The 25274-nt window shown below is 57.1% G+C and overlaps 1 protein-coding gene and 1 long non-coding RNA gene across 5 annotated transcripts in view; one reads left to right on the plus strand and one right to left on the minus strand.

Moving 5' to 3' along the window:
- SMPD3 (sphingomyelin phosphodiesterase 3) overlaps positions 1–25274 on the plus strand; it is a 79318-nt gene that overhangs the window by 53460 nt on the left and 584 nt on the right. For 2 of the 4 annotated variants that reach the window (XM_025888823.2, XM_073880084.1), the window contains exons 2-7: positions 1002–1067; positions 14571–16103; positions 20814–20889; positions 21020–21175; positions 22688–22777; positions 23081–23144. In XM_025888823.2, the coding sequence (XP_025744608.1) occupies positions 14784–16103; positions 20814–20889; positions 21020–21175; positions 22688–22777; positions 23081–23144 (1706 nt within the window). In that variant the 5' untranslated portion in view covers positions 1002–1067; positions 14571–14783. Of the gene's footprint in view, positions 1–173; positions 262–835; positions 900–1001; positions 1068–14570; positions 16104–20813; positions 20890–21019; positions 21176–22687; positions 22778–23080; positions 23145–25274 lie in introns of those variants that run through there. The other 2 variants (XM_073880085.1, XM_073880083.1) reach the window with 2 other exon arrangements.
- LOC141370533 (uncharacterized) lies at positions 23928–25218 on the minus strand. Its single transcript, XR_012374619.1, has 2 exons — positions 24949–25218; positions 23928–24169 (listed from the first exon to the last, which is right to left on the minus strand). It is a non-coding gene; the product is annotated as an uncharacterized lncRNA (long non-coding RNA).

Below are 25274 nucleotides of genomic sequence, written 5' to 3' on the forward strand. Positions count from 1 at the left end.
AAAAAAAAAAAAGGATAAGGCGGTAAAGTTGAGAGCGGGACTTGAGGCTGGAAGGCTGGACTAAAGAGCCCAAGGAGCGCCTGAAGCCAGGGGGCGGGGCCAGAGAGCTGCGCGGGTCCGGGGGCCAGGGGGCGGAGCCAGAGTGTCCCGGGAGAGGTCAATACTGGAGGCCAGGGGCCGGGTTAGAAGGGGAAGGCAGGGCCAGAGAGCCAGACCCAGCCTACCAACCCCACTGCGGGGGGCGTGCCTGGCGCTGCTGAGGTCCGGACTGAGCCAGCAAGGGATGCAGGGAGCCGGTAGCATCGTGTCCAAGCATCGGCTCACACGAATGTCCTCCCTACCATCCCCTAAGTAGACCCCGCTGAGGTCACGAAGTGTCTCTGCTGAGCGTCCCCTAGGCAGCCTACCTTCACCTTTATCTGTTGTGAAAGCCCCCTATTTCTTTCTCTCAATGCGGCTTCCTCCTCCCCCCTTCCCCGACCCCAGTCCGGGTGGCCGCGGTCCATCTTCTATGGCCTGGGTTCAGCTCTCTCCCACCCCCACATATCTTGGCGAGGCTGAGATCACACAAAGCACCTGGGGGAAAGCTCTAATTGTTCTAGCTTCGCCTATCAGATCAAACCCAGGCAGGCCCCAAGGCTGGAGCTCTGAATTCGCCTCTCTCCGCCCCACACCTCACACAACCTCAGCCTGGCCCGGGTCCAGCTGTCCATGTGGAGCGCTCATCCCTCCCACTCGTCAGGCGGAGACCTCCCCACCTGTCAACCCTCCTACCTCCCCAGGCCTGTGCAGGTTTGTCGCACAAACCTCTGCCCCCACCCCCCTGGCTGCACTTCCTCCGTCCGCGGGGACAGCCGGGTCCACACCCTCTCCTTGGCGACATGGAGGGTGTGGCGCAGGTGGGGTCCCTTGGTCTTTGTACCCGGCTCACCTGTTCTGGGCTGCTGGGTGGCTGTAGGTTGAGTTCTGGACACCTCTGTGAACCGCTCATGTCCTTTCAGGTCCTGACTGCGGTGGCGCCCCCTCTTCAGACGAAGATCAAGAGGGTCCCAGCGGCCCCTCCTCAGGTAAGACAGGGGCTTCTGGAGGTGGAGTGCCGCTCCAGGCCTCCCCTCATAGGCGAATTATTCATATTTTATATGAAGAGAGGCTCTGTGAAATTGTTTAAGAAAAGGTTCTGCTGTTTGGTTAAAAAGTTTGGAAACAGCTCTGGGGGGTGTCTGTGCCTACCTGGAACTCCCTCTGGTGGAGAGCAAGGCCCGGGGGGGGGTGTCTCCCCCACCCAAATCTTTGGAGAAAATACAAACTCTTCAATGCATAGGGAAGACTTGAGGCAGCACTTCATGAAAATGAAGGAATACAATTTAACTATCTTGGGAAATGTAACCAGCTATCATTACCCACTAAACTGTTAAAAAAAATTTTTTTTAATCGCTTAAAACCCAGAGCTGGCAAGGATGCTATGAAACAAGCACTGTCAAACAACTAGTGGAAAGCAATTTGGGCAGGGGGGTTGCTGACACTTGTTGGTCATCAGGGGTTCCTATTACCTGCCTACTATGTGCCCGACACAGCTAGAGTCAGGTGATGGGATAAGACCCTGAGTGCTTGCAGGGGAATGCGGGCCTCGGAGTTAGAACACGAAACCTGCATTCTCTGGGACTGGAGGTGGGGGGCGGGGGGGTGGTGAGCAGCTCCGAGGCTGCTGGGGCCAACAACAAGAGCAGGGTCCCAGGTCTGCAGAGATAATCCATAAGGCCACCTATGACCCTTGCTTCCTTTGCTTTGAGGAATGGAATTTGTCACCATTGCTCAGCCTCCTCTCTCAGTTCTGCTTTTAGCTTAGTAAGTCTGAAGCTGTTGGGGGGGGGGGCTGGTCCCCCTTCTGGTGTGCAGACTGCAGCCATGGGCAATAAATGCACAGAAACCACCAGCTGTTGAGAGAAATGACCTGTTTCAGCCAGGTTGAAGGTCCTCCCGTTATCTCTGGGGCCACAGAGTAGGGGACTGGCTGGGGCTTGGTGAAGAGATGTCACTGTGACTTTTGAACCCTGAGCCCCCTGCTGAGGCCTCATCCCAGCACACAGATGAGGACTATGAGGGAACAGCCCAGCAAAGGCAGGGAGGCCTAGAAGGGTGTGGTGGGGAACTGCACAAGGGGCCCAGGGACTTCAGAAGTAGGGGGCGATGCAGAGCGATCCTGGAGATCAGGATGCTGGGCCTAGTGTGCCCTTCCCTGCCAGGTGCTTGGGCATCCTCCTGGGGTCAGCAGGGACCACTGAAGAGTTTAACAGGGGAGTAGTATGGTCTACTATGTAGTTTTAAAAGATCCCAGTAGCTACCATGTGGACCAGACGAGGGGAGGCCAGGTGCTGGGAGACAGGTGGTGGCTGGGCAGTGTCTAGCTGGGACAGGGCGGTGCCTGAGCTGGCTGTAACCGTGGGAATGGATAGGAGGCATTAAGGAGGCAGAACCAGGGGCTTGTGGGAAGAGGCAGGGTATGGAGGATGTCCAGAGCCTCAGGAACTACTCATAAGAGTGGGGGTGGGGGCAGTGGACGAAGAAATCAGCTATCAGGAGAGACACCTGAGAACAGGTGACACTGAGGGATCAACCAAGGGAGGAGAGAAGAGGCAGAGGAAGGTCAGGGTGGGCAGGGGAGGAGGGGACAACCAAGGGCTCAGAGAAGAAGCAGCCCCAGGGGCAGGAAGGGAACCAGAAGGATGGTGGCCCCAAGACCAAGGGCAGAGGGCCGCAGGATAGATGAGGATCATGCAACCGAAGCCTCCTGTTGGGCCTGTTTTTAAAGCAAAATCAGGTTGAACTGCATAGACTGTTTTCTCATTGGTGCTGAACTCTGTTCTGGCAATTTTCTGTCCAAAACTTTACCAGAAAGCCTGGTGAGACCCCCTGTCCACTTTCTGTGTAGTGGTGAGGGGGGTGCAGGAAGCCTCAACCTGGGGGGCGCTGCTCAGACCCTCAGCCAGCCAGAGGGTCCCTCCGCCCTCCCAGAGTGCAGGACACAGGCGCGGCCGGCAAGGCTCGGCTCCCCCTGCTCTCAGCAGAAGGATTACTCGAGGCTAGGCTGATCTGTGTGGTGTAGGTGGGAAGCTACTCAGACATTCTAAGCATTTAAGTTAAACAAGCCCAGCTCAAGACAAACTGTCAGTGAATGTGTTGGATCCTCTTTTCAGGCCCATTTTCCACAGCTGCTCCTCCCTGGCGTCTCCTCGCTAGCTTCCTGGGAACTGGTGGGTCATTGTGGTCAGGGCGTAGCCCGCCAGGCAGGACTTCCTGAGCGGCTCTGCCTCCCTCAGGCCTGCTCTCAGCCCTCCTGGACTCTCCGCTTCATCTCCCTCCCTTGCTCACTGCTCACTCCACCCACCACCTACCCCCTTCCTGTCTCCTTGCCTTCCAGGAGGACACCCCCACACTAAAATATACACACCTAGAAAGCAAAGGCTCTGCCCCCAGAAATTCCTGGGACCTTGCTGCAAAATACCCCAAGCAGTCACGGTGCTGCATCTGATTCATAGGAGCTGGATGCCAGGCGCCCCCAGCCTCCTAGCCCTCCCCCCTTGCCAGCCTGGGCATGCACCCCTCAGCCAGCACAACCTGGCAGTGTGTGACCCCCAGCCATTAAGCACAGGCTGTTGCGTCCATCTCAGGCTGCACCACCTCAGTGCACTCTTGACACTCCCTCCTGCACTGTCGCCTGTGGGTCTGGCTTGGTCCCTGGAACCAACACTGTATACCGATCCTTGGCCGAAATTTCCAGTGCACTCACTTCCCCACGTCTGTGGATTTACTTTGCTACTTCTATCACTAGCAGTGGCCCCTTCTCTGAGCAGAAATGGCTTCCACTGAAAACAAAAAGATTCAGGCTCAGCTCCCCGGATGCCTCGTGGCCCTGTGTGGGAGTCAACTGTTCAGTACATACACTGAGGGGATGGTCAGGGGAGCCCCTGACCCTAGTCTGGATTTAGGGCAGAGGAACATCATCATTGCCATTTAAAATGAAGATCTTTCTTGAAGAGAGTCTGGTCTGGGGAGTCAATCAAGCTATATACCTGGGAAACTGAGGGCTGTTGATCAGTAAGGCTTGTTTTTAGTAAATGGATTAAAGAAATCAGAAGCCTGGGGTCCCTGGGTGGCGTAGTCGGTTAAGCATCCTACTCTTGATTTTGATCTCATAGTTGTGAGATCGAGGGCTCTGTGCTCAGCTTGGAGTCTGCTTGGGATTCTCTCTCCCTCTGCCCCTCCCACTCATGCTCTCTCTCTCAAGTAAATGAAAGAAAGAAAGAAAGAGAGAAAAAGAAAGAAAGAAAGAAAGAAAGAAAAAAAGAAAGAAAGAAAAGAAAGAAAAAAAAAGAAAAGAGAATAAAGAAATCAGAAGTCTTCCTCTATTGGTCAGGCTGGGATGGGTTATGCTGTGGCTTACAATCAGTTTTTTTCTTGCTCACATGACATGTGGGGAACAGGGTTAGCTGGGGCCCTGCCGCTTGCATCCTCACCTTGAGACCCATGCTGATGGAGCAACCATCATCATGAATACTATAGGTAAATGTGCCAAAGGGAGAACTCTAGAAGGTCTCACACCTGCTGTTAAGGACTCTGGCCCAGCAGTGACACATTATCACTTGCACTCACAGCTAGTGGGTCAGACCAAGCTGGTCACATGATTCTACCCGACCACAAGGGGACCTGGAAGTGCAATCCTGCCTCATGCCTGGAGAGCAGGCTCCAGCCCCTCTGGGGGCCAGAGGAAGTGAGGCGAGGGTCCTATCCTAGGCTTGGAGGCAGAGGTAGAGACAAAAAAGGAAACATCTACCCAGATGTTCACAAAGATAAAGTGTGCTTAGCTTTTAAGTAGTTATCCCTGGATGGAGATGAGTCCCTGTCTATACCGGCATGTCTATACCAGCAATCTGGGAGGACACAGCTTCCATGACCAGCGCCAAGGGTTCTTGTTTCCCTTTTCAGAAGTGCAGGATGTGACAGCCAAGAACAGGTGTAGAGACAGCTACCACTACCGGAGGGGCAGGGGTGAGTGGGAGCCCAGAGCCACAGAAGACCCTTGGAAGGCAAGTTTGGTGGCAGCAGTGGGCGGGAACTTGAGGAAGTATAGATCCCCATGATCTCTCCCCCACTGGCCTTTGCTGGGGACAAATGACTCATTCACCACCTTATGCAAATGAAGCTCCCCATCTCACTCCCAGGGGAAGCAGGCTCCAGCAGTCCTCTCTAAGTTATACACTCTGGAGCAGGCTCTGAAATCCCATGGACAGGTCAGAGTCCTCCGGAAGCAAGCAGTCCTTGGTTTAGCCTGAGGGGGGGTCTCCTCTCTCAGGGGGGAGCGAGTTCTTGCTGGTTCTCTCAGAGCCAAGGGCTCAGGCGGTATGGTGTGCAAGGGAGGACACGAGGAGAGCCTCCGAGAGGGCCCAGGGCAAGGGTGAATGAGATCCAGCCCCTGTCCAGAAGGCCCTGCCCTCAGGCCCAGCTGCCCAGGGCTGCGGGGAGGCTTGGTGAGACGCTGACGCCTGATCTTATTTACTCACTCACACTGATTTGCTTTTTAATCTCTGCATAAATTCTCCTCCAGGACTCGGTTTGTTAAATGTTCTTTGCACAGAAAACTTGAGACTGAAATGTGAAATGATTCCCTCCAGAAGAATTTTAGCAAGTCTGTTCTGTTTTAGGAAGGTTTGTTGTCTTCATCTGTGTTCTCTGGGGCCTTGAAATGCCTACACACCGCTCAGTCGGCCAATCCATTCCGGGAGGAAATGCTGTACTTGAAATGCAGCTGAACACTGGGTCTGCAGAAATCCTACCATTTGTGTGGACTTGTATTTAAAGTTCTACTCCCACAGAAAGTATGTTTTCATTTCTTCTTAAGCAAAGGATGTTCTGAGCCTTGTTCAGCTCATGAACCATTAACATCAGCTGGGAAGCAGGGACTTTGCGGGGACAGCAGCCTTCGTAGCAGAGCCCGAGAAAAGTGAGATCCCTCCTGGTCTCCATCCCCGGGGGAGGGCAGGCACCACAGAGCTTGCTTGAGGCAGGTGACATGACCTGCTGGGGAGTGCCAGGACCCCCTGCTCAGACGCGCGTGTGAGGACCAGCTCAGGCATAGACCTCAGCACGTGGGCAGGCTCAGAGCACTTGGGGCAGGAGGCCTATGCCGGTCTAGCTGCTCGGTGGTGGGCCCACGGCCTCCCAATTTGGACCTTGCTTAAGGACATCAAAGCCACTTCTTTGGTAGTTCCAACTGCCTGCTCCAGTCCTGCCTGGGCTCTGCCCTCAGTGCCCAAAAGGAGGAGACACTGGAAAAGAGTGATCTTAGATCCGATTTGCATCATGGAGGCAGCCCTCCCCCCAGTCTCCTCCTATCCTGGGCTCAGCGTCCATGAGAGCACAGGACTGGCAGGAGCCCTGTGGGCTTCAGCTTCCAGCGGACTCAGGCAAACAGATATGGCTGCAGGCGGGTTCTTGAATGTAATACAGGGTATGTGGGAATGAGAGACGCCGCCACTCAGGATGGCTCAGGTGGGGATTTAGGTTCCAGACACCATCCAGCCTTGTCCTCAATGGCCCCCTTTCTGGTCACCAGTGGATGATTCTGGAATGGCAGACGGGAGAGGGGAGGGTGGCCAGATCTTCAAACTCAGTTCCATCCTGTGATGGAGCCCATGGTCTCTGGGCAACTGTCCCCTGTCACTGCAGCACAAGGTCTTACGCCCAGGAGGACTGTCGTTTTAACTATTAAATTGATTCGAGCGCTCCTGGCACATACACCTCCAATGTGGCTTGAGATTTGCTTTCCAGTCATGCAAGAATCCGCTTCATCTGGGCTTTCTGAGTTCTGACGTGGAAATGCCGAGGCTGGCTGATTGAAGGAGTGCTACAGAGCTACTTGCAGCCTGTTCCTATTCTCAGAAACCACATGACGCATTAATAGCTCCCATGGAAAGTGTCTCTTTGAAATTTTTATGGCCCCTTTGCCTGCATCTGGTTTCTGCAGAAGCCTATGACTTGGGCTTACAAGCAGCCCCCAGCAGACAGTCCTGCCCGGAGATGGAGGACCCTGCCACCCCTGCACCATCCTCACCCCTTGTTTGGGAGAGCGGGGCACCCTCCTTGTCAAGTAACCAACCACACAAGTAGCAAACTTTGAGGGCTCCAGCTGTGTCTTGAGGGTCCTCTGCAGCAAGGAAATTATACAGTCATAATAGTGACAAAGATATTACTAGAGATGTGGCGGGTGCCCTGCTAAGTGTTGTGCATACCCTGAGATTGTGTGTGTGTGTGTGTGAGAGAGAGAGAGAGAGACGGAGATTTGTATGCATAACAGACTAGCAAACTACAGCGCATTGAAGCAGCTTGTCCAATATCCAGCAGGAGGACCCAGACCTGGCACATCTGACACCAAGTTTTTGCTAGCTCCTGAGGGATGCTCAAATCATGTGGGCACACACCTCAGGCACAGGGCCTTCAAGGACTCAGGAGAAAGGCCCCCTGTGCCCAGTGGGCAGGCCAGGGGTGAAGTTCGCCCAGGAGACAAACTGTTAAGAATGGAGTTTTAGAAAGATCGGGTCACTGGTATATATTAGATAGGATCCCTTTGGTGGCAAGTGACAGAAATGCAACTTTGACCAGAGCAAAGAAAAGGGTAATTTGCTAACTCACGAATGAGAAAATCTGGGGGTTGTGCTGTCTTCAGGCACAGGGAAACTGGAGCTCAAAGTGCCACCAGGACTCTCTCCTTCCAGCCCTAAGGTCTGTTTTCCTCTGAATTAGATTCACTCTCAAGGAAGGCTCCAGAAGCTTCAGGCTCTTGATGCTTCCAGCTCAGAGAAAATACAGGCCTCTTTCCTGAGGGGTCCAGTAAGAGCACCAGTGAGAGCTAGCTTGGGTCTTATGACCATTCACCTTGGGGTCAGGGGGTTGTGGTGTCAGTTGACCTAGTGTGGCTCACTGCCCTCCCCTTGGAGGAGGGGGGCGGCAGGCTAGGACCTGGGCCTGTGCTGGTGCCGGAGACTTCATCAGGCGCTCCCAGGCTGCTGGTGGGGGCCCAATGTGCAGAGAGCCAGGTGCCTGATTAGAGGGACAGCTGGGGGGCGTGCAGAACAGGGAGGGTATGGGAGGGATGGCGGAGTTGGGGAGGGCCTCAGAGAGAAGGGGGCAGGTGCTTTGGATCTGGAAGGGTCAGTGGGCATTCACCTGGCACGCCTAGGTCACTGGGAGTTGCCGCCATGGCACACGTGTTCATGCCAGACCCCAGACCCCATTTCTGTGGCTTTCAGGGATTAGCCTGGGTTTGTCTGACCTGCATCACCTAGAAAGGCATCCTCTTCAGTCTTTCTTTTTGTCCTCCCAGTGATGGAGGGAGTTGACTCCAAGTTTCAGCAGCTCAGAGCTCCCTGTTGCTATGCCAACCCCCAGGGCGGCAGGCATCCAGGCAGAAATGGGCCTGCCCAATCTCGGCGCCGCTGGTGGATGTGAGCACATTCCGGTAATTGGATTGGAGCAATCCTTTCAGTCTTTCCTGCAGAAACCTGGGGCTTGGACCAGTGCCTGTGTAGACATGAGCCTGTGGACACAAAGAGGATGGGAGGAGGTCCCTCTACTCCAGGATTCCCAGCCCTGCTGCTGGGATGAGAGAGGGCTCAGCAGGCATGAGGACCAGAGGGAAGGGCTATGATGGAGGGACAGATCCCATCCTGCCCCCAACCTGGGGCAACTCCCAACCCTCCTCAACTTCCCCAAAGTTCTCCAAAGTTCAGAGATCCCTCCAGATGGTTCAGGCTTCCTTGGGGCCAGCGCTTGCCTGGGCCAGCAGAACTAGGCTGGCTTGCTTGCTTTCCCACTGCAGGAGAAATTCAAATTCAAAATCAGCATTCACCTAGAACCCTTTGTGATCCTCTGTGCAGCAGGTCTGTGGTATACCAGCATGCCTGCCAGGTCCATCTCCCAGGTGGCTGTCCTGGGGCCAGGGTCACTTGGTATCCTACAGTAGTAGAGGGCCTGTCCATTGCAGCTTACCCAAGGAGGCTGCTGGGGACCTCCCCGCCATCTTCAACACCAAATAGGACAGGCCTGGCCAGGCCCTATTCCTGCGATGCCCTCCCCAAGGGATAGCAGATCAGCCAGTCCCCCAGCCCTTAGGGAGGTGTATGGGGAGGAGGTTTGGCTTAGCTCAGGCCTCGAAGCCGTCCAAGTCTCCCCTTCTGGTGCTGTCGTGGCTGCAGGTCAGGTCCCCATAGATACCAATAACCCACAGGAGCAACTCTGGTGTGAAGCTTCTGTCTGTCAACACCCCATACCTGCCCAGAAGTCACTGGCCCGTGACCTCCCAGGTCAGCCTGTGACCACCTCTTCTCCCATCTGGACTTACGGTTGTCTGGCCCCCAAACCTCCCGGGCCAGATCCCCCCCCTGGCCGGACCAGCCTGCGAACCTATCTGCCCGCTCTGTCTGTCATGGCTCTGCAGCCCAGGCTCCTGGTCACGGTCAGGCCCAGTCCAGTCCTCACTGTAGGGGAAGGAACACATTAGTGAAGGCCGGCAGCTCCAGCCTGAACGGTGTGGATGGGTCTCTGAGGATCTGAAGGTACCGCAGGTCAGTGAGGAGCCTAGAGGGTTGGTGGGTGGGCTCCGGCTGCCCCCAGCACCGTGCACAGAACCAGCTTGTCCCCTCTTCAAAATCCACCAAATCCACAGGTCAGGGTGTGAGCAGCCAGGACACACAGGAATCAACCTCAGCTGAGGCGTGGTCAGGGAGGTCCTACAAGGAAGAGGAGGGGAGGTAGGGAAGGATAAAGCCTCACGATTAGCCCTGGAAGGCTGGTATTGCTACCCCCATGTCAGAGATAATGAGATAGGCTCAGCAAGCCTGTCCCCGAGCCCAAGCTGAGCAGTGAGCGGTGCAGCGGGGAGTGAGGCGGCAACCTGAGGTTGACTCCCAGGAGCCTTCCCTTGGGGCACTGGGTAGCCCCCCATACTGATCCTAGGGCTCAGGAGTTACCACGAGGACCTGAGGGTGTCTGGGACGCAAGCTCAGCTCTGGAGACCATGGCCTTGGGGCAGGGGAGGAGGATCGGGTATCCTGAGCAACCAGGAAGCACCACACCAGGACTTACAATGGGGAGAAACCCAGGAGTAATTGTTACTTTAAAATAGGAAACTGAAAGCGCAATCCAGCGTACAGGCTTGAGTGACTACCGCTCAGCACATATGTCACCCTCATCAGAGATGCCCATGGTGGGCTTGGCTTGATAAAGAAGCCAGCTCCGGGACAGGAAAGCGGAGCGCTGGGGCATGGAGGGGTGGGGGAAGGCATTCCTTGGCGGAGGCAGAGCCTGGGCCGGGCCACCCACTATGTCCTGCCCCGCCAAGGGGGTGGAGGCGAGACAAAGGCCTAGGGGTGCAGACTGGGCACCTGTGCTACATCCCGCTCTGCCACACACACACACACACACACACACACACACACACACACACACACACACACACACACACACACACACACACACCCCACCCACACACACACACCCCACCGCCACGACTCTAAGGCTCGCCAAGAAGTTCCCAGCCTCTGGTGTTCAGTTCCCACTCCCCTCTTTCATGGGGAAAGTGTAGATCAGACTAATTAATGTGTTGTTGTTTGTTTACCCTCCTTTTATTTCACTGAGACAAAATAATTAACCACAGAGCTTTAGAAACTGGCTCCATCAGTAGCAAACCCTTTTGTGTCAACTGCGTTAGCAGCCCCTGGGCACAGATACAGGGACTGCCTGCGGAGCGGGTGGGCAGCACCCAAAGGCCCCTTCTGCCCCGGGTGCTGAGGGGTGGTGAGCAGGGGAGGAGGCTGGATGGGGGACCCAGGTAGCCATGAAGAGCTGGGAGGCTCAGAGCTGCCCCATCTCGGCGGAATGTGGTGGGCCCCCTGGGCTGCCAGCCACCAGCCACCTCAAACCCACTGATGCCTGAATGGAGACCAAATACATTCCTGTGACCAGCCCAGGGGAGGCAGAAAGAACAAGGCCTGGCCGCTCACTGCTGCTGCAGGCGGGGCTGGGGAGGAACTTGCCCAGAAGGGTTTCTGGGGCCCCAACATAAGTGAGGTGGACACAGGGCAGCTGAAGAGGGGACCGGGCCCTACTAAAAGCTCTGTCCCAGCTGGTGGCAGATGCCCACCCTGCCCAGCCAGTGTTAGGGATGAGCCACAGGGGAGAACAGAAGGTTTGGGAATTTTTCTCAGGAGCCCTTGGATGAAGCGAGGCTGCATCCACCTCTGAGGTGCTAGGGGCCCTTCCAGGGTGGGGTTGGGGAAGGAAAAGGGGGCAGGAGCACAGAGGGCCCTTAGACAGGGACTGGGAGACCGGACTTTCTCCTCCAAGACAACAGGACCGCCGAAGGGAGGATGTAATCAGATTGTTTAGGAGGCTCTTCTGACCTCCGTGCACACTGTGGCCTGAGACAGAGGACAGGGGGACAGTGATGGGGTGGGGCGGCCACTCAGCTGAAGATGGTGTTGGCTGGGCTGGTGACCTTGGGCCACAGAGAAGAGGAGGAAAGAGCTAAGAAGACCTGGGAGTGGGCCCCCCTCCATGCACTTAGGGGTGACATCTGGGTGTGCCCAAAAGTCTGGCCTAGACCCCTACCCCCAGCACCTTGGTGCCCAATGCAGTGGCTGCTGGAGGCTTGGGAAACACCATCCCACCTTCCCCACCTGCAGGGACGGGACCTGCCTCCTCCTGTAGGTCCAGTTGGTGCAGGCGGCTCTGTGCCCTCTCCTGCAGCTCTCACTCCAGCCAGGCTGCTGTGTGCATGCATGCTGGGCCAAAGGCAGCCAAACCCACCAGCTCAGAGGGGGGCAGCCAACTTCGGGTTACCCTCAAATGAAACTGCTGGGATTTTAAAGAAAGAATAAGTACGTCTGGCAGATGGCAGGTATGGGAAGACTGGACAGCCATAGCCCCTCTAAGTACTGAGTCATGAGTTCTGGGCCACAGAGGTGATAGAGCTCTGCTGGGGTATTAAAAATCACGTGCACAGAGGGTCAGCAGGCGTGCAACAAACCCTCCAATTTCAGCCACTGTCATTGTAAAATTGGTCTCAGGGCCTCAGTTCACAGGACCTCTGAATCAGCAGACCCCAAAGTAAAGGCCATGGAGGTTAGGGCACCCCCCACACAGAGCCTGGCCTTCGGAGCCCAGGACTCAGGCTGGGTTTGGAGAAGGTGGTGAAGGCCACTGTCCGGTCTGGGACTCCAGGGCAGGATGTCAGGAGTCTCCTCCCATCCTCTGAAATAGCTTCCCCACCCCTGCCCCAGCGGGAAGGCTGGCCCTCTGCCCTCACCAACATTCTTGACGGTGAGCCTCATTGCCTGCACCTGAGTGAGAGGCTTTGCAACTACAGCACCAGACAAAGCCACGTGGTCCAGCTGCCCACAGGCGGATGGCATGCTTTTCCCAGATTAAACCAAGGCGCAGTGCAGAGCTGTCTGCAAAGGAACTGTTTCCCATGGCTCCTGGCCAGACAGCTGTGGTCTGAGTAGACACACCTGCTTCCCCAAACTGTAACCTTCTGGTGTTTCCTTCAAAGCGATTTCCCCTGAAGAAAGTAAAATCCTTGTGAAATGTATTCTACAGAACCAGACACAGACACCAGCTAAAGTTCATCTTTAGACATTAAGCCCTGGTCTGGGACAAGCATCTCGTCCCCACTAAATCAGCCCTGGAGATGTGGCCATGGGAGTACCCTTAGGTGACAGGTGCATCCGGGAAATCCTCCCTTCCCCCCCGCCCCCCCCACACACACCTTAGGCTTGGGGGCAGTGCAGATTGACCTCCATTCACCCACCTATTTCCTGAGCTCCTGCTGGTGCGGCCCCAGGACCCACCATGCCCTTGATGCAGCCCCTTCTTCCAGGAAGCTCCCAGTCTGCTGGGGAGGTGGCCGTGTTCCATGAGCTTTTATGACCTAGAATTGCAGAGCGCAGGCCATGCACAATGGGGACAGGAGCCCCCAGTGGAGGTACCTACGCCAGCTGACAAAAGGCGGCAAAAAGGCCTCTCTGAGGAGGTGATTTCTGAGCTGAGTCTAGAAGAAAAGGGGTGAGCTAGGTGAGGGGCAGGGCACGGATAGGAAAACACATCCCACTGAGTGGGGACTGGGCACAAGGGAGATGGGGCTGCAGACACGGCCGACCTGGCTAGGAGACAAGATGCCTAAAAAGGGCCCAGAGAGGCTTCCGAGGGTTTGGGGTATCTGAGGGATGGTCAGACCGGACAGAATCCCTCAAGCCACTGAATGGAAGATGGCCTGATGGAGACTCAGCCAAGAAAGCGGGTGAAGCATGATGCAGTCGTGGACCAGCCCAGGGGCTCCAGGGGTGGGGCGGATGCAATGTGGGGACTGGGGGAGGCACAACCCGGATGGCACCCAGGTCCTGGCTGCAGTGACCAGGGAGGCAGGAGGAAGACAGGCAGTGGGGCCAGGATGGATGGAACATGGGCACAGACTCCCGTGGCACCAGGGCAGAGGCTAGACTGGGTCGGGGAGATGATGACCAGGAAGTAAACCCACCAACAGTTCTGGTAATGAAGACTTGAGATGATGCTTATACCAGCTTCACCACAGAATGATCTCCCACAGGTCCCTGAAGGCTGGGCCAACACTCCAGACTCTTGTCTTTGTTGATTCTACATTCAGCGCAGTAACTGCAGCTAGGGGCCTCTGCTAGGCAGGGCCCTAAGGCCTGGTCTGAGGCTCACGCCCTCAGGGGGCGGGGGGGACTCATTCCTCCAGCTGTGGGCCTCAGCTGGGCCCCAGGGCTGCATCTCAGGCTTAGGGGAGAAGCTCGGGCCAGATCCTCACAGCCCCAGGACGCTTCTCCAAAAGTCACAGGGACCATCATTCCGGAAGTTGGTAAGGCAGGGAGGGGCAGTGCCAGGATCCTGGCCAGTCAGGGATTTCTGGTGGGGGTCAGCAGGGGTGGGAGTGCAAGGGCGGGCTGATGCTGCAGGATCAGCACAGTGAGAGCCCGGTTGTGGGTAGGGCCCTCCTGTAAGGGGTCCTCCTGCCAGCCACACTGCCCTGCACCCCAGGACTCTGACCCCATTTCTCTGCTGTGTGCTCCCTCTCTGTTCTGACCTGAAGGACACTCAGTGACAAGCGGGTATGTCTGAGGCTCCTCTGAATCAGGGTCACCCCTTGCCCGTTCCAGGCACACCCCTGGCTCCTAATGGGCTTCTGGCTGCTCCAGGCCAGCATCAGGCCCAGGCATCCTCCAGGGTCCCCAGCCTGCCTCCCAAATGCCCACAAAGCTAGGCCCCTCCAAAATCCGAGGTCCGTTTTTGAGCAGTTAGGTTACAAGATCAAGATGGACAGCTAGATGTGGTCACGTCACCAAGCTGTTTACTTCAAGAAAACCAAACACACACAGGCAAACAGAATACTCCTGTTTTCTGATGGAGGAAGCAGGAACAGCGTGAGGGAAAGAGTGGCCCCAGCCTCCAACCAGCTCCCCTAAAGGCTGAGTAAAGCCCCCTTATTTTCTGTCTTACAGGTTCTCCTGCAGGCCCTGGTGGCCCAGTATGGCCCCCTGAGGTGAACCATGACTGGCTGGCCAACACTCACCACTGACCACCTGGAGACGCAGCTCACCAGAAGGTGACCCCTCCTCCACCTGCTCCCCCCCCCCGCCCCCCCTCGCAGGAAAGTGCCCGCGCTGCCACGGACACCATGTAGTAGGGCCGGCCGCGGCGCCCAGTGAGCTGCGATGGTTTTGTACACGGCCCCCTTTCCCAATAGCTGTCTGTCCGCCCTGCACGCCGTGTCCTGGGCTCTCCTCTTCCCATGCTACTGGCTGGCGGACCGGCTCGTGGCCTCCTTCATCCCCACCACCTATGAGAAGCGCCAGCGGGCGGACGACCCGTGCTACCTCCAGCTACTCTGCACCGTGCTCTTCACGCCCGTCTACCTGGCCCTCCTAGTTGCCTCGCTGCCCTTCGCCTTTGTCGGGTTCCTCCTCTGGTCCCCACTGCAGTCCGCCCGCCGACCCTACGTCTACTCTCGGCTGGAGGACAAGGGCCCGGCCGGTGGGGCGGCCCTGCTCAGTGAATGGAAGGGTACGGGTCCTGGCAAAAGCTTCTGCTTTGCCACTGCCAACCTCTGCCTCCTCCCGGACTCGCTGGCCAGGCTCAACAATGTTTTCAACACCCAAGCACGGGCCAAAGAGATCGGGCAGAGAATCCGCAACGGCGCCAGTCGGCCCCAGATCAAAATCTACATTGATTCGCCCACCAACACCTCCATCAGCGCGGCCAGCTTCAGCAGCCTGGTGTCACCGCAGGGCAGCGATGGCGTGGCCCGGGCTGTCCCTGGGAGCATTAAGAGGACGGCCTCTGTGGAATACAAGGGTGACGAGGCTGCCAACGGCCCGGCCTCTGGGGAGGCGGCCGAGGGCGGTAGCCTGGAGGACGCCTGCATCGTGCGCATCGGAGGCGGAGGCGAGGAGGGGGGCCGGCCCCCCGAAGCCGATGACACCGCCACTGGGGCCCAAGCCAGGAATGGGGCTGGCGGGGCCCCACAGGGCCAGACGCCCAACCACAGTCAACAGGACGGGGATTCGGGGAGCCTGGGCAGCCCGGGCAGCCCCTCAGCCTCCAGGGAGTCCCTGGTGAAGGTGCGGGCCGCAGCGGACAGCGGCGGCAGCGGGGAGCCAGGCGCCACCAACAGCAAGCTCCCCTACAAGGCCTCCGGGGCGAAGAAGACAGCCGCACGCAAGAGGCGGCACCCGGACGAGGCCTTTGACCACGAGGTGTCCGCTTTCTTCCCCGCCAACCTGGACTTCCTGTGTCTGCAGGAGGTGTTTGACAAGCGGGCAGCCGCCAAGTTGAAAGACCAGCTGCATGGCTACTTCGAGTACATTCTGTACGACGTCGGGGTCTACGGCTGCCAAGGCTGCTGCAGTTTCAAGTGTCTCAACAGCGGCCTCTTCTTTGCCAGCCGCTACCCCATCATGGACGTGGCCTATCACTGTTACCCCAACGGGCGGCGCTCCGACGGCCTGGCCTCCAAAGGAGCGCTGTTTCTCAAGGTAGGAGGCCGTGGCCCTGTCCCGGGGCACAGGTCAGCCTGTGGTAGAGCCACGGGGCGGGGGCGGGGGGGGGCGCGGGTAGCTGCAACCAGGAGGTCCTTACACTCTGGGAGGGCTGGGGGCAGGCAAGGCCTTTCGTGGAGCTGAACCGGTGGGCGCCCAGCTCGGGGACAGGGGCTGAGGGTCCAGGCTCAGACAGGCCTGGCTGAGGACAGGGTGCTCTTGGGCAAGTTCCTCAGCTCTCTGAGCCATTATCTCCTCATTTGTAAAGTGGGGGCAGCCTGGTGTCCACTCATAGGGCAGGAAGTGAGCTTGAGGACTGGGGGGTCCTTGCGGTGCCGGCGGTCAGGGTGGCAGTGATAAAGGGAGGAGGAGGAGGAGGCAGGGGGCCCCTGTCCACGAAGGGGCCAACGCCCACTCACTTAGGCCCACAGCTTCACAGGCCGGATGCGCCCTCCCTCCCGGCGGTCACGCAGCTGCCGTGCCAGGCACTCTGCCCACCAGCCCAAGGCTTTGCTCCCGTAGCCACTAATTAAAGGGAATCATAATTATTTCTGCTAATTTGGATGCAATTGCAGGAGTTTTTAGACCATGGTAATTTGGTCATTACCCATTATCTTCTACTGAGTCTGACAACACACCGAGTGTTGACTTTTTGTTCCCTACGCAAAAGCCACTCTCAGCGTTTCCAGGGTTTGGGGAAGAAACGTTTGGCCAGTTGACACAGGACCCAGATCCCACTCCAGAGTGCTCAGTGGTTCCTGTGTGGCTCTGCAGGCCCAGAGTTGGGGGTCCTTGACTCTCCTCTCGCAGCCTGAGATGCTAAAACTGAGTGAGCTCCTCTTACCTCCGCATTTTGGCATATGGTTCATCAATGTTCTGTTCCTCGGATATATTTTTGTCTCAGCAGCTGGAGTGACTTTCTGGGGGAAGGAAGGGATGTGTTGTCAAGCTCAGGAGGAGACTGAACCCTCTCCCTCCCACCCACTCTACCACAGATGGTTCAGAGGCTGGGGACCCCCTTGGCCCTGCCCCCAGCCCACACCCTCATCTCCCTCCTTGGTCTGGCACCCCAACCACCATGCCCACCAGGGTCACAACAGTCTCTTGGGACGGTCTCTCTGCTGCGGACATTCTTCTCACCTTTCTGGCCATTCCTTCCAGGCCCCTGGTCCCCTGCCCAGCCTTTAACTGCTGATGCTCCCTCGGCTCCTTAGCCTAAAACCGCTCTTCAGATATGCTTAATTTGGTCCACACCAACAAGTTTCCTGTGTTGGCCAACATTTAAAAATCAAGATATTCCATATAAAATCCTGTCTGCAACTTCCCTCCCACCTCGCAGATCTGACAGCACCTGGCAGGCCTCCTGCCTCCTGCCCAGCTCTCAGCCCTAGCTGAGGGTTGGCAGCCCCCACAGCAGGGCGACCCAACCCCACGTAGGTAGTCCTCTTCATTTCCACGTGGTCACCATGCCAGCCCCACTCACCCACCTGGGGAAGTCGCTGCACAGACTCCACGTGCACACCTGTTTGAGGGCTCTCGAGTTTGTCCCAGCCCCCATCTCTTCCCCCAGGCCCCCAGCTCCATGTCCGGCTGCCTCCTGGACACAGTCCCCTTTCACTGATCATCTGCCCATCTCCATCAGCCAGTTTCCACCATGCCCACCTTGACTCCTCCCTGTGCCCTGAGCCTCTGCATCCAGGCTCCTCATTTCACTTTCCAAATACATCTGGGTCCACCCCCCCAAGCCCCAGCTGCACTGTCATGGCCCAGGCTGCCATTCCTCCACATCTGCCTGTGTTTGGGGCTGTCCTTCCCCCCCCCACCCCCTCCCCCCCCCCCCCCAGGTCTGACTCCTGTTGCCCTCTTCCTGCTGCCTCAGGGAGAAGCCCAGCCTTCAGCTGGGCCCCTCCACCTGCCCTGGGCTCTGCTCCGGCACCCCACTCCCCCGGGGGGCCTCCGTACCCAGCTCCCCTTGTCCTGGCCCCGCCCTGGCTTGGCCACACCGCCTCTGTGGAGCTTCCACAGCCAGCTGTCCCTCTGTGGGACCCTCAGCCTGGTCCCCAGCCATCTTGCTCTCTGTCTCTCCAGTCAGAGAGAAATGAGAATGGGCCATTTGAGCCCCGGGCACAGCAGACCCAGCTCATCTGTTGGTGAGAGCGGGCCTGTTTCTCCTGCCTGGAGGAGTGAAATAAATAAGGATTCGGGAGACAGGCCAGGGGCTAGGCCCTGGCTGCAGGTGGAGGTCAGTGCTCCCTTCATCTGCATCCCTCCTCTCCCCATGACGCATCTATGCCTGAGGAAAAGGTGCTTTCCTGCTACTGTGCACCCTGAGGAGGAAGGGACCGGAATCGCTCCTGCTCACGTCGAGGAGAGCCTGATTTTGGGCCCCTTCTCTGTGGACAGTCTCTGCCCACCAGGACTAAGAGGCACAGCCTCTCGGTGTGATTGTTTTTGCAAGAGAAACACAAACCTTTGACACTCCTGAGGACTCAAGCCAGAGCAGAATCAATCAGTCCAAGCACGTAGGGAAGCGGATCCTGGCAGCTCACGGGGCTCACAGGGCTGACGGGGCTGACAGAGAGCAGGGAAGTCACGGGAGCGGCCAAGTTGCGCTGAGGGACAGGCAGCAGGGGCTGTTTTCTGGGAGGGTGGCGGGGAGGGCTCAGTGGTACCTCCACTGTCCCTGCCCCAGTGTCAGCACAGGCAGATGACACCAAGTGCCCAGTGAGTGAGGGGCTGACACACTAAGACCGTCGAATAGGTGAAAAGCCTGCCAGGTCACCAGGAGTTGAGAAAGCAGTGGAGAGTAGGGTGAGGAGCTGGGCTTGGGGCAGCAAACATCTGATGTGAACCGGCCTCAGCCGACAGAGCCTCATGACCCCAAGCCAATTCTTGTATAATTTTAGTATAACCTGTATAACCCTCCGACCTGTTGTAAGGCTCTAGCAAGGCAGTGTCCATGAAATACCAAGCACTAGTGCTCAGTTTATTATTATTCAGGGGGAACACACGCACTGCCCCAGGAATACAGGGAGCAAGAGCGCCACCGTGTGGCCTTTGGGGGCACTGTGATTTTAAAACCGTGTTGTGTTTTTGCAACAGAGCCCATCAATGGTATGTGATTTCCCGAGACATTGCAGGGGTGGCAGTACTGAAAGGCCGAGGTTTGGGTCTGGATTGTGGGCAAGAAGTGAGTGGTGAACATGGGACTTTATAAGCAGCCCCCAAACCAGGCTGTACTGCCCATTTTCAAATCACCAGATGTTCATCTCTCTGGGCGCTGGGAAAGGAGAGATGTACATCCATCCAGACTGGGAAAGGAGATGAAGAGCTATAGAAAGCTAAGAACACTTAATGATGTGAAAACCCAGATGGAGGAGAATAATGCCTACCTGACTTTGGCAGCAACAAGAAAGGGAAGCCTCCCAAGGCTGTCAGAGTGGAGGGCCCGTGATGTGGCAGCGGTGGCAAGTCCAGGCCACTCTTAGCTGGGGGATGGGCAGGGTCATGTTCAGCAGATATATGTCCCCCAGACACGAACTGGCCTCTACACTCACCTTCCCTGGACGGTTCCCAGGCTCCAGGATCTCATCATCATAGAAAACCCATTCTGGAGCAGATTAAAGAAGTTCGGGGAAGACTGCTGAGGTTCAGGTTGGAGGAAAGCCCAGAGGGAAAGAGACCTCTGAGGAAAGGCATCCACAGATGATCCAAAGGAGCATGCCTGGCGGGGGAGGGGCAACGTCCCCCTCTGGCCTCCAGCAGCTGGGCCGTGGCCAGAGGGCCTGGGAGAGCTGCAGGCTGGGCAGCATCACTTACCTCCACGACCACAGCCCTGACAAGGGCTCAGGCCTGCAGCACAGTCACCACGGAGGGCTGTTTTGGGTTGTCTGTGATGTGACACCAGCCTATGGAGAGAGCCCACCAGGATCATCTGCACTTGGGCAGGGAGTCTCAGAGGAGCCCCCAGACCCATTCCACCCCCTGGGGACTCCCCTAGTGAGCAGGAGGCAAAGGCTGAGGTCTGGGGAGAGTGCAGCATGAAGGCCTGCAGAGGCTGCTGTGGAGGAAGGAGGCCTGGGCTCTGGGCAGAGGCCAGGGGACACCTGAGGTCAGCCCATGACACAGGTGCCATGGAGACACAGGCCACAGCTGTCATCCCACATCAGGGAACCAACAGGAACCACTGCCAAAAAGCAGATGAAGTGGCTTCTCCTGAGCCACAGGGGCAGAGGCTGGGGAGACAGAGTCATCTCCGTGCTGGGAAGGGTGTCAGGCTCTGTGGCTCCGCTGCTCCCAGAGGGGAGTCTGACTTGGACTTCAGAGGGACGGGCTGCAGGGTGGGATCAGGTCTAGGCTGTGACTAAGGGAAGGGGGAAAGAGCCATCACAGGAGTGGACAAGGAACTGAAGGGCTGGCACATGAGGGTCATTCACATGGACACTCTGGGCACCAGGACAGGGAAGAAATGAGTGGGGATTTCTGCATTTTTCTTCCTATAAAGCCTTGCATGAATTACTAGTGGCGCTTACCATGCCAGAGGCTGGTATTTCTTGATACATCTGCCTCCCACACTGGACCAGAAGCTCCTAGAAGCATGACATGTGCTGTATCTACCTGGGCCCAAGTCAAGCCAGGAGCTGACAGAGATGGGCTTGTACTCAGAGCAATGAAGACTTCATCAATACCTCACCTCCTCCCCAACAGGTGCAGGTGGGAAGCACACCTCAGGACCAAAGAATTGTCGGGTACATCTCCTGCACGCACCTGCATGCCCTGCCAGGTAGGGTCTGGTGGCCCGGGCCTTCCAGGGGGTGGGCAGTCCACCCCGCCGCGGGCTAGGGCTGGCACCGGGGCCTGACTGGGGTCTGACTGCAGCTCTGCCATCTGATCTCTCTGGTTCTGCCCCACAGAGGACAGTGCCATCCGGTGTGAGCAGCTGGACCTGCTTCAGGACTGGCTGGCTGATTTCCGAAAATCTACCTCCTCGTCCAGCACAGCCAACCCCGAGGAGCTGGTGGCGTTTGATGTCATCTGCGGAGATTTTAACTTTGACAACTGCTCCTCAGGTGAGGCGGTGGTCCTGCCCAGTCAGGTCGGCTGCTGGGCATGGGCTCCAGGCACGGCTGGAAAGGCTTGGGTTCTGCAGCTTGAAGAACTTCCTGCTCCTTGTGAGCATGTGGGTGAGATATTAGCAAGACTAGGATTTCTCTGCCCCCTAGAAATCCTAAAATGAGAAGAGCCCACGCTCTGCCTAGAAAGCTCAGAGGCCTCCTTACTGGAGACAAAGAGATGCCCTAAAAATGAACCTCTGACAAAGAAGCCTCGGGGCCTCTGAAACTCAGACTATGCGCGAGTCAGCTAACACTACCCACCAAGTCCTCAGTCATCTCTTGCTTTGCACCAGGCATGACTCTAACGGCTGTTTCATTTAAATCTCAGAACAATCCTGAGAGTGAGCACGGTGCTGATCTGCAGGGGTGAAGAGGAAGCAGAGACCCAGACAGGCCCAGTCACTAGTCCAAGGTCACACAGCCAGGACATGGTTGAACTGGGATTTGAACCCTGGCAATTATGCCTTTAACCATTAGGCTAAAAGACTAAAAATTGATCATGGGCAAACTTTTAAATAATTGACTTAACTAATCTGGTGATCACGCTGATCTCAGGGACCTCCTGGGAGTTTGGGCAGCTCTGAGCTTCCCTCAGCCCAAGGAGCTGATGGGAGGAACCCCCACTCCCCCCCCCCCCCCCCCCACCCCACCCACTGGCTCCTGGGCTCCTTCCACAACAGCTGAAGCCCCAGGAGAAACCAAAGATGCGTGAGTGACATGGGGTCTGTGAGCTCAGGCTTAGCCCTCAGTGAAAGCAGGACACCTGAAGGTCCCACCTGGAGCACAGGGTGGTGCCCTTACCTGGTGGCAGCTGTTTCTATCCGTTCCTGACCCGGAAATCAACCCCTGACCATAGTGGCAACTCCAGGGTGGGTGAGGGACAGTGCCTGCCATGGAACACACAGCCCCGGGCCACAGCCTGCAGTGCCCTCAAAGTCACATGCCTGGGACCAGCGCCAAATGCTGGGTGTTCCTGGGATCTTCCTGAGTCAGGGTGGGAACATGGCACACAAAGAAGAGGCTGCTGGAGAGTTCCACCCAGTCGGGCCCCACTTGGTGCCTGTCTTCCTCCCAGGGGGTGTCTGGCTCCATGAGTTGGCTGGACTAACTGGAATCCAGGGCAGGTCACTTCTCCCTCTGAGCCTTGTAGGGTCACTCCTCACTCAGCCTGGGCACCCAGGGCTGTGAAGGCAGGAGCACCCAGAGAGAGCCCAAGGGGGACAGCGACCACTGTCCTCAGAAGGATAGCTCAACCCAGGGTTGGGGGGGGGGTGCTTTCTCAAGGACACAGAAAACCAGTGACAAATGAACCGCAGGTTCATCTCAGACCACAGAGCCCACCCAGAGGCAGTTAGCTGAGGGACTCGGTGGCATCTGGTCAGCATGACTGACTAGAAGCAGAGGCAGGCAGCCCTGAGGACAGACACCCTGTGCCCCACAGCAGCCCCCCTCTCCCTGCTTGCACAGATGACAAGCTGGAGCAGCAGCACTCCCTGTTTACACACTACAAGGACCCCTGCCGCCTGGGGCCCGGAGAGGAGAAGTCCTGGGCCATCGGTGAGCTGGGGCTGGGGGCAGAGGTTTGAGGGTGGGGGCACCAAGGGGGGCCGGGGGAGGGGAGGGGCACCGCCAAGGCCTGAGCCCACCATGCCAAGGCCTGACACTGCACCAAGGCTGGGCTCCCTGCAGGCTTCCCAGGGAGACTTCAGGCCCTGCCCCCAAGACCCCACTGCAAGGGGCAGGGGAAGTCAGCTGCCCAGGCCTGAAGCCTCACTCAGACCTCCCGCCCCAGGGAGGCGGCCCTCCTAGAGGCTGGTTGGGCCCTGCCCACAGTGGCCACTCTCACCTCCTCGTTCCCAGGTACCCTGCTGGACACAGACAACCTCTACGACGAGGAAGTATGCACCCCTGACAATCTGCAAAAGTAAGCAGCCAGCAGCCATGCCACCACGGTCGGGCAGGGGAGGGTGGCTCCTGGGGCTGGGATGAGCACTGAGCATGGAGCTAGGTTGTGCTGGGCAGAGCAGAGAACACAGTTCCATGGGAAAGAAGCCTGTGAGGACCTCAGGGACTGAAGCTGGGGTGGGTGGAAACTGGGCCACCCTCACGCCCCGGGGGGCTGGTCCTCCCACGGAGAAGCCTCCCACCAAGACAAGGGGCTCGAGGTGGCATTTCCTACATCAGCACCAGAGTCCGGGCTCACTTTGGAAGAACTTGGCCTGCCCTGAGCCCCATCCTGTTGAGGCACTTCCAGGAACAGGAAAGGGCCCAGAAACCCCCGGGGCGAGGCCAGGGCTGCCGAGATCCCTGTGGAAGGGCCGTGGGGATGGCCTGTGTTGCAGGGACCCTGGCAGCTGGTAGCCACAAATTAGGCAAATTAAAATATGAGCGGAGCTAACACAGACCGGTGTTTTCGAAGTAGAGACAGTTCCATCCTAGCCGAACTTCATACTTGAATCTGATGAGACTTCCATAAAGGGCACATTTGAGAGGCCAGCAGAACCAATTTATAACTCACAGCCTGAGACTGCACAGAGTCATGGCAGTGGCTCCTCACAGCTAATTTGAGCCAATTAATTAGATTATAGACTAAATTTGAAACATCATCCTATGCTGAGAAAATTATCTTTTTATGAGATGATGATTAAAAAATGACTATCAGTAACTCTTAGATCATTGATGCTGGAATTAATTATCAAAGGCAAAGGACAGTAATGGATTATATTTCTGAGATGTAATGATGTTCTGCATGTCATTAGTGTATTTATCTCAGGGCTGATAAAGACCTTGTAGGAACCCATGTTTGCTGGCTGTGCACATCCAGGCGCCCCTTCCATGGGTCCCGGCATGAGCCAGCCTGGCGGGTCTGTGCGGTGTCTGTCGGCGCCTGCCCTCTGCAGGTCTCCCGTGAAGGCTCTTCACCGCGGGTGCTCAGGCTCCAGAGGAAACCTGGCAGGAAGGGAACAGCAGACAGGAAGTCAAAAGACCTGGATTCAGGGTGTTAACACCCCAGCTGAGCACCTTGCACATCGTGTAGAACCTTGACCCACACTTAAGCACCTACATAGTTTCCTTCCTCCAAGGAATGGGATGGGAGACACATCCTATATTTCTTTTCCAAGTTTTACTTAAGTCACCTCTACACCCAATGTGGGGCCTGAACTCACTCTCAAGATCAAGAGTCACATGCTCTTCCTACAGGCCCCCCCCCACCACGTTGTTCCTTTCTCAGCATGCCTGGTCCCCAAAGTGTCCTGGGGCCCACGGTGATCATCCTCGTGTCAGAGGAGAGCTCAGGGGTTGGGTGGCACAGCCGCTCAGAGCTAGATGGATCCAGGAATCCAGTACTGGAATAGGGCCTGGGTGCCCTCCTGCCTCGCCCAGCCCCCTGCTGACCTGAAACAACAGTCCCAGGAGGTCTGAGGACTTCGAGAAGTCCCTGAGGTTCCCTGCAAAGACCCTTTCCCAAAACAGGCCCCCCAGTGGCTCTGAGCAAAGCCCTGTTCTGCACCTCTGTCCCTGACTCGGCCCCAGGTTCTGGGCAATGCTGTGTCCAAACTTCAGCCACAGCTAAGCCCAAAGTGGACATGGGACATTCCTGGACAGACTCTGGAGTGGCACGGCTCAGCCAGGAATTCACAGGCTCACACTGAGTTTCCCTCCACCCCCTCAGGCCCTTTTTGGCTCCACAGGGAAGACAGATCTTAAAACACTGGGGTTGGTCTGACCTGCTTCTCTCTCACTTGGGGATGAGAACGTGGCTCCAGGGCACCTGGGTGGCTCAGTTGCTTAGGCAACTGCCTTTGGCTCAGGTCATGATCCTGGAGTGCCGCCAGGATGAGTCCCACCAGGATGAGTCCCGCATCAGGCTCCCTGCTCAGCAGGGAGTCTGCTTTTCCCTCTGGCCCTCCCCCTTCTCATGCTCTCTCTCTCTCAAATAAATAAAATCTTAAAAAAAAAACAAAACAGAGAACGTGTCTCCACACTCAGGATCTGGGGCCTGGGGAAGGGGGCAAGAGGCTCACCTTGCTTCCTGTGCCTTCCTGTGTGTCGA

The sequence above is a fragment of the Callorhinus ursinus genome, unplaced genomic scaffold (genome assembly GCF_003265705.2).
Source record: "Callorhinus ursinus isolate GAN/ISIS: 27379988/994484 unplaced genomic scaffold, GSC_fseal_2.0 scaffold37, whole genome shotgun sequence".
Classification (NCBI taxonomy): Eukaryota; Metazoa; Chordata; class Mammalia; order Carnivora; family Otariidae; genus Callorhinus; species Callorhinus ursinus.